This window comes from Lytechinus pictus, chromosome 16, assembly GCF_037042905.1.
Source record: "Lytechinus pictus isolate F3 Inbred chromosome 16, Lp3.0, whole genome shotgun sequence".
Taxonomy (NCBI): Eukaryota; Metazoa; Echinodermata; class Echinoidea; order Temnopleuroida; family Toxopneustidae; genus Lytechinus; species Lytechinus pictus.
The window spans coordinates 4687686-4696187 of record NC_087260.1 but is presented as its reverse complement, the minus strand read 5'-3'; the positions used below and the strand labels follow the sequence as shown (position 1 = coordinate 4696187).

Genomic DNA, 8502 nt, shown 5'->3' with positions numbered 1-8502 from the left:
TTTAAATTTCATTTGCTACCATCACGTGAAATCATATAGCTTAAAGCTACCAGACCCATACTCTGCAACAAAATTGGGTAAAATTTTAACCATCATGAGGGTAATTATGATTGTGTCAAATCAATTTGGGGCAGTATTTTTTGCGGGGAAGCATATTGTCCAGTAAGGTTAAAAAAATAACCAGCAATTACTTTAAAAAGGGTAAATTTTTTCATCACACTGGATAAATAAAAGTGCCAAAAAATGTCCTATGTCGGTTGAACACATAATTACCCCCAAAGAGCACCTCTACCCAATATTTTGGGTATCAAACTACCTTAACAAAGTTTAGGTGTGGAAATCATTTAATTCCCGTTGTAACTGGAACATTTAATGAAATAGCAGATCAGATTGTTGTTGTACAATTCGTAATTCAAGGAATTAAAAATTGGTGATGAATATCATTATTTGTTTGAATGTTTTGTTTTCAACAATGAAAGAAGAAAATACCTGAAAATGTAATTCAGAAATAGGCCGTTGAAGATGAATAAATTATTTATTACCAGTAATGTCAACGATTTAATAAATTAAGCAAAATTTGTCGAAAAATAATGCTCCACTTTAGTTCAAAGTAGACAGGTCTATTCGATGTGAACATAATTGTATTATACAGTGCGTATCAAAAAAAAAGTTTACACTTTGAAAAAGCCCTGGGAATTAAAAAATATACAACATGTGGGTAATTTTTTCACATATAATTATGGGTTTGGGTCTCATCTATCCAATGAAAGTAAAATTTTTGACAGAATGTTACACTTGAGTGAGCACTGTCCATTTTTGTAAAGCTCGCAGAAATCTGTTTGCGCAGAAATGCTTGTTTTCATGCTGTGTCAAGGGAAAAGGGCGAAATCAAACTTACCCTGCGAAGCATTTCTCATAACTTTTCCTCGCACTTTTAGCCAATTGAAATAAAAAGGATACATTCAAGCATTTTGTAACAATTTTGCCGCCCAAATTTGAAATTTCAACACTTAGTAAGCACAACCTTGACCCTTTTTGTGCCAGCTGGATCTGAGGACATAACTGAATCTGAACAAAAGTTTATATCAGACATCTCCAGCATTTTTCACTAAGTTTTTATCATTTAAAGTTGGTTTACATTTAATTTTTCATTTAATACTTGTTTCTCCACACTTTTCCCTAGCTTGGCAAGGATTAACAAAATGAAAATTAAAGCCTTAGCCATTTCATGTAAATCACAGCTCAGTGTAAAGCAAATATCATCACGATGGACTCGGTGTGTGGGGGAGTGGGGTTGAGCGCAATGCACTCTTCGAAGTGTTTTGGGCAAGGAAACAAGTTTAAAAAGGAAAAGATTCCTTCAAATCAATTTTACTAGCTAATTTCCACGTGTTCTTCATGATTAAGGTCTACTTTTATTCGCATAACTATTTCAAAGTTCTGCGCAAATCATTTTTTACCAACTTTTCAAAAGTAAGTGGTGCTCACTCAAGCGGAAATATTTTTCGACAGTTATATCGTCATTTGCTTAAATGGATCTGTACCAATGCTAAAATGTGGAAAAATCGTCAGGATATTACAAATATATAATTTTACAGGATTTGTTCTAAGTGTAAACTTTTTTTGATACGCACTGTAGTTAAATGAAGCAATCATAATCATGACAGCACAATTTTAAAGCACGCGATGTCTGAAGTTTATTTTCACAATTTGTTTACTGATTTTGTTTTTGTTTTTTCTTTTGTTTTTTTCACTCAATGTAGGCCTACGTTGGTTAGTTTATGCCATGCAGATGTACACTAAAATTTCCAGACCTGGCGAGAATATTTGGTGTAGTTTTTGTAAATTTTTTATTTTCATTTTATATACATATTTTGTTATTTGTTCTTTTTATCATTTTTTCTTCATATATCTAAAAATTGTTACTGATTTAATGTAAAATCTGTACATGAAACTGTAAATCTTCAAATTATTGTTCTGATTGTAAATGTAAACTTATGATTTTTCTTAAATACCCATTTCGGATGACATGAAAATAAAAATCACATCGGATGATTTCAAGTCTGGTGTTGGTCTTGGTGTTGGTGTTTATGTTGGAATTTGGATTGCTTCCCCTAGCTCCAAAACTTATTCAGAGTTTGTAAAACTGATCCAGATCACATTATTGACATCTCAACAACTAGTGAGTGACTTTTCGGGACCATCTTCATTTTATGTTTGGTGGTATAATCGTGTAAAATTGACCTAACACCAACACCAAAAGGTCAACACTGAACTTGAAATCACCCATTGCCATTGTCACATTGTCATTATCTATATACTTTACGCCCTAATTACTGAGCCAGGATTACTTCATCAAGTTCACGAATATTCTGAATTCAGATGTACCAACAGGCAAAAAGGCATTAACTGCTACAAATAATTCCTTGTATGACATATCATACAGTTGTGGGCCTATAGGTAACCAATAATAATAATAATAATATTGAATGGCTCTAATTTCTCTAAAGGAAAAATAAATGACTGATTCTTACCAAGCCAGAAGAATGAAAGTAATAATCCCTCACAAACCATTTTGGAAGTTAGTTGATCTGACCAAATAGGTCCATGATCTGACTGATGAATGCTTCACACTGACAGCTGGGTTCTCGTTTAACTTCATAATCATATACAAACAAACATAGGCCCTGTATGTAGGTTTTGGTATTAACGATGTAGTTTTTAAACTTAGAAGTTAAATATACAACTCTCCGACTCGTATAAAGCTTATTGCCCACTTAAAGTTGTTATTGCTAACGCCTCATCGAACGCTCTATTTATTCACCGTTTGTTTTCTTTATTGTTTTGGTGTTTAAAAGGACTTCCGGATTAATATTTCAGAGTAAGAGTTCAGTCTGTTTTTTATGATCCATATTTAAGGTTTTTAAAATTACGCTACACTACTGCAAGTTTATACTGCGGGTTCTTGTAGAATTGAATCCAATTCAAAATTGTTGCAGTTTATTTTTGAATTTCCTATATATTCTATTTGGTATTTGGATTTTATTGATCAATATCGTCAAAAAGATTGTCAATAAATGTTGATTAATGATACATTATAAATTTAATGGACTAAATATGAACTTGTTTGTTTGTTTGTTTTCAGACCTGTATTTATTCATCCTGACAGATCGTATGTGTGTGGGTGTGTGTGAGGATGTGTGTGTGTAGTGCATGGACACTAATTTCTACTTGTTTGTTTCTTGCTCCATATAGTCGAGCACTCTTAACATGGTGTTTTGCACTATCCATTCGTTGATTATATACATGTTGCATCTTTTGTATTTTATTATTATGAAATTAGGTTTATTCATTTTTTTCCTAGTAGAACTAAAAAAATTGGATTGAAAACTGATTTAGTGCATTAGAAATTTATTGCTGCGACTTATTTCATTATAAGGGAGACATATTATTCACACAAGTATGAAATAATGAAAAAATTATGATTTTATGTAATAACATAAGAAAACGGAAAGTGGAGATGTAACATCATCAGCCCACCTAATGAATATTCATGATGACTGTTTTCACAAAATATTGCTAAAATTTGAACTTGAATAACTTAATTATTTGTTAGCCGACTTTAATGAAATTTTCGGCATTTTGCTCAGTGAATTCTACTCTATGTATTAAGATATAAATATTTTCAGCCCGGACCATCCCTTTAACAGGAAATGTGAGCGCGAAGTATGAGCGATTTTTTTTAAATATATAATGTCCCGATATTTTTTTCATTTTCCAATCATCCACTCCCCTTATTTTATTCACATTTCTTTTTATTCTTATCTTGCTGTTTTCTCTTTTTTTTTATACATATTTTCTTTTCCGTGGTGCGAGTTTTTTCTTGTTGGTTGTCTAATTTTTTTTTTCTGAAAAAAAAGTCGATTTGGGAGCGAGTTTATATTTGTGTATTTTTCATAATAAAAACTTTATTTTTTTTACTATATAGGTCTTAATATTTCTTTGTTTCAGGTGTTCGGTTTACTTTCTTTCTTTTTTCTTTTTTCCTTTCTTCCTCCTTTTCTTTCTTCCTTCCTTTTTTTCTTTCTCTTTTTTAGGGGGGGGGGGGGACCGTCCCCTCCTCCTGAAATTTACGGGGGACGTACGTGTCCCCCTCCCCCGCCGCCTATGATTGCATATATATATGTATATATATATATATATATGTGTGTGTGTGTGTGTGTATATATATATATATATTATGAACTGACCTCTAAAATATGAGTAAAAACATACAAAAAACGCTTGTGAATTAACGGTGGTTTGGCCGGAAAATGCGATTTTCTGGGAAAATGGCAGTCATATTTTATTGAGAGCCGTCACACTTTTTTGGTAGGACCCAAGAAAAAATATTGTCAATTCATGTTAAGGTAAAAAACAAAACAAACTGTTCCCTCAGTTAAAAATAAGATGACGAAAAATAGTTTGTATAGCTCACTCCTGTTCATCGAGCTTTTCCCATTCCCTTTATCGGATTTACAACGTTACGCGTTTCAATGAATTGTGTTTTTTTTTTCAACAATACGCGCCGTGTAAACCCATTGAAAACAAATTAATGCATCTGACTCAAAGGGTTATGTACGTTTGCTCCCAACGTCGGGTGCACTCTTTCGTAAATTGCCATTTAAATCGACAGGCAGGCAACTTTAAAATTTATGACAACAGTAATCTTGCATCACTAAGATCGCTTATCCAGACAAACTATAGGAACTCGATATAGATATTTAAGCCTATTCGTTTAATTCAAGCTCTCGTGATAAACTGTACTTTAGGTGCAGCATGGATAGGGACAGTGACGACAGTCATGGCGTCCAAGCTGTCGGGACATATGGTGATGTCAGAGCTGATACAGCTGAAATGACAGAGCATGGGAAGTTTAAAGAAGAGGAGAATGATGTCGATACCGACGAACACTTTTTCGTCGACCACCAAAAGGCCAACAAGAACGAAGGCGATGATCACGGGATAGAACTTTCTAAAACTTTAAGTGAAGGATCAGTGGTTCTTGAACTTGAGCAGCTACGTCAACCATTGAATGAACGGTTTTCTCGAATCGATAATGATTACAACGCGACCCAAAATAACGATATTTGTCATGATGATGATGATGAACATGAATCCAGAGACAACCAAGACAGAAATGGTAGTAAAAATAAATTGGAGGGTAAGATATCCGTAGCGGTGCTCCCAATATATTTTTCCTCTGGGCATTTCCGTCAAAGAATGGACGTTTCAGATTCGTGTATTAAATAATTATTTGTTCATATTTTTATATATTTCATTTCCAGGGAATGAGATAAAGAATCAGAGAAAAAAGTCACAATATTGACTTAAATGCTCGACGAAAATGTAAGAAAATTATTGAAAATCTGCCGAGAAGCTCTCTACATCGGCTTGTGAAAAATAGAAATGAATATGCGTATAACGTGAGAAGTAACACTTATTGTAGGTTGAAGGAATGATCATATGATTAGTTATTTAACATGTTGTAAGACAACAAGTCATATAGAGACGAAAATACACAAAGATTTGTTCAAATTCTATTTCAGTATGCATTTTTCGATATATATTTTTTATACCTTTGTTGTTATATTTGTCGCTTCTATTGAACTTTAACTGACTTTTGAAATATTTTTGTAATTGTTAATTTCTGCAGTAATCATTTGAACTTTCTTTTTCGAAAAGCCACTGGCTCATAATGTTATAACCCACGTTAACTTACATTGTGTATTTATATTTGTTGTACAGATCATACTACTTCAACGTCCTCTTATTTTTGTTTTTAATTCCTTTTGAATAATTCTTTAGTTATCATTTATGACCCCGTTTCCTTTAACTATTATCAGATTACTGTTACCATCAACACAGTGTTTCTTTAGAATCATTATCAAGCATATCAAGAACAATCCCAACTCAGATAACTGTTTCATTTAGACATCCTTTGTATGCAATACATGTTTTCCTCCTTCAATTTGACCCTAATTAATAGCTTTCGTTTGTTTCTTTTCTAAAAAAAAGGCAAGTATTAATTCATACAATCCACTCTTTAATCTATTATTATTCATTCAACATTGGTTAAATATATATTTATGTTAAAATGTTCATTATGCTAAAAGTATGTACCTTTAGTCTACTCCTAACCTTTCCCCATTCCTCCTTTTGGCATTACTTCTCCCTCTGTATACATTTATTTACGTATCCCTTTTGCAATATTATACATTGGTATACTTTGTTACTGTTGTTTCTTTTTTAAAATACTATTTTGCTTGTTTGTTTACTGAAACATTACTCTGTACAAATTCGTGTATTTCAGCCTTTGGCTGCTAATTGAATTCTTATCACAATAAATACCATTTATCTATCTGTCGATGCATAAGTATTTTATATCGCGTTATTCGTGGTTCATTTTCTGCATGTTCAGTTTTTTTGTACAATAAATTTATCGTTTCGTTATCGAAAACCTTACAATTTAACTGTCTGAACGACGTATGAAATAACTGCGGTCCTAGTTTTATAGACCATTGCCTGTGTAGTGAATCCCATTCAAGAGGATTAAATGGCACTTATATATCCAGTTCTGAAATCAATTTGCACACAATATTTTAGCTCGCACATCAAGCTTTCATTATTTTGTTTGATTTACACAAATTGTTAGTATATATCACAATTTTCAGCTCGCGCTGCGCGCTCGCATTGTTTGATTTGTGAGTTACCTATCCTCTTTGGAAATTCTTACCAAAATTTGTCAAAATGCTCCTTTATCATGTCAGTATATCAAAAAATTAAGCTCGTGCTTCGCGCTCGCATTTAATTGTTTGAGACACACAGCTTTGTTCTTTATTAAAATAAAAACGCGCTTAGACTGTACAGTTTTCAGGTCGGAATATCAAAAATTTCGCATTGTTTAGTTGGATACTTATTTTTTTCATGATTATAAAATCTTCTCAGAATCTTCAGGTCTATAGACATAAAATATCAAAGAATTTGAGCTCGCGCTTCGCGCTCGCATTATATATTAAGACCACATGAGATACCTTAACTTGTTTATAACAATAAAAACCAACATATACTTAAAACTTCAGTCTTTAGTTAGGACTACCCCTGAAAAACCAGCAAAAAATCTGATTATATAACGGCCAATCGAGAAGAATGTTGATTATAATATTTTTCGCCCCCCCCCCCTATTGGCGAAAGCTGGATCCGCCCCTGTAGGCCTCAATAATTATCACACGTAACACGTGATTCCTCTTAATTATGTGAAGAGACTTGTAAAAGAAAGAATGAAAATAAATGAATAGCTGTAATAATAGTTGTAATGTCTTTTGACAGAATCATGAACAGGTTACAGATGATGATGGCACAGTGTTGAAAACTGTTTGATGGAGATGGCGCATCGTTGGATTTGTTTAAAATTAGACCAACAAAGAATCAACGTTACAACAACATTTAACCGATATTAGACAAACATTGAATCAACGTTTACGCCAACTTTGGACTAACATTGGACTAAAGTTTAATCAACTTTCCATCAACATTGGACCAACAATGGACCAACGCTGTCATACCTGCCTCATCTGGACATAATGATTATGCACTCATGAATATTCATTACATCAGTAAATGACCAAAATTTTAGGTAATATTGCTATAATAATTAAAGTATTTATGTTTATTCAATATTTACACCATGAAAAGTTTCAGAAAAGTATGTGGCTCCATTACCATATCATTTATAATCAAAACATATTATTCTAAGTGAAATTTTCAAGGTTAAGTGTGGAAAATAATATTAACTGTATTCTGTCAAGTATAGCAAAGTTGCTCTATATATAGGAGTCAATGACAGGATTCAGTGGAAAGGTGTAGGATGATAGGAATTATAGGATTAGGATGTAGGATTTTAGGACAGGATAAAACATGATGATAAAGATTAGAGTGTAGAGTTGTAATGGTGGACTTCACCTTGAAACCAATTAATGTTTTGTTAATTACTGCCATACGTTGGAATAACATTGGAGCAATGTTGGAGCAACGTTGTGACAACGTTGTAACAATGGAGCAATGTTGCCAGACAACGGAGCATTGTTCCCGGACAGCGTTGAACCAACGTTGTAAACATAGTTGGACTGACGATGTATGCACGTGCAAGTCCATCGCTGCTTCAACGTTGCCCATCAACGTTGCAGCAACGCTGTTATTGATGACTCAGCCGACATTATACCAACGTTGGAGCATTGATGGTGAACAACGTTGAACTGACGTTTGAAATGTTGTTGGTCTGACGATGTATGGACGTGCACTTCTATCGATGATGCAACGTTGCTTACCAACGTTGTAGCAATGTTGTATTTGACTATTTAGCCAACATTGGATCAACGTTGCCAGACAACGTTGGAACATTGTTGCTGGACAACGTTGGAAATGTTGTGGGTCTGACGATGTATGCGCGTGCACTTCTATCGA

The 8502-nt window shown here is 33.5% G+C and overlaps 1 protein-coding gene across 1 annotated transcript in view; it reads left to right on the top strand.

Annotated features, from left to right (window-relative positions):
• The first annotated feature begins 4781 nt into the window (after window positions 1-4781).
• Window positions 4782-8502, top strand: part of LOC129279389 (major facilitator superfamily domain-containing protein 6-like) — a 38107-nt gene continuing 34386 nt past the window's right edge. Inside the window, exon 1 of the mRNA XM_064111418.1 lies at window positions 4782-5203. Within this exon, the coding sequence (XP_063967488.1) occupies window positions 4819-5203 (385 nt within the window). The 5' untranslated portion in view covers window positions 4782-4818. The remainder of the gene's footprint in view (window positions 5204-8502) is intronic.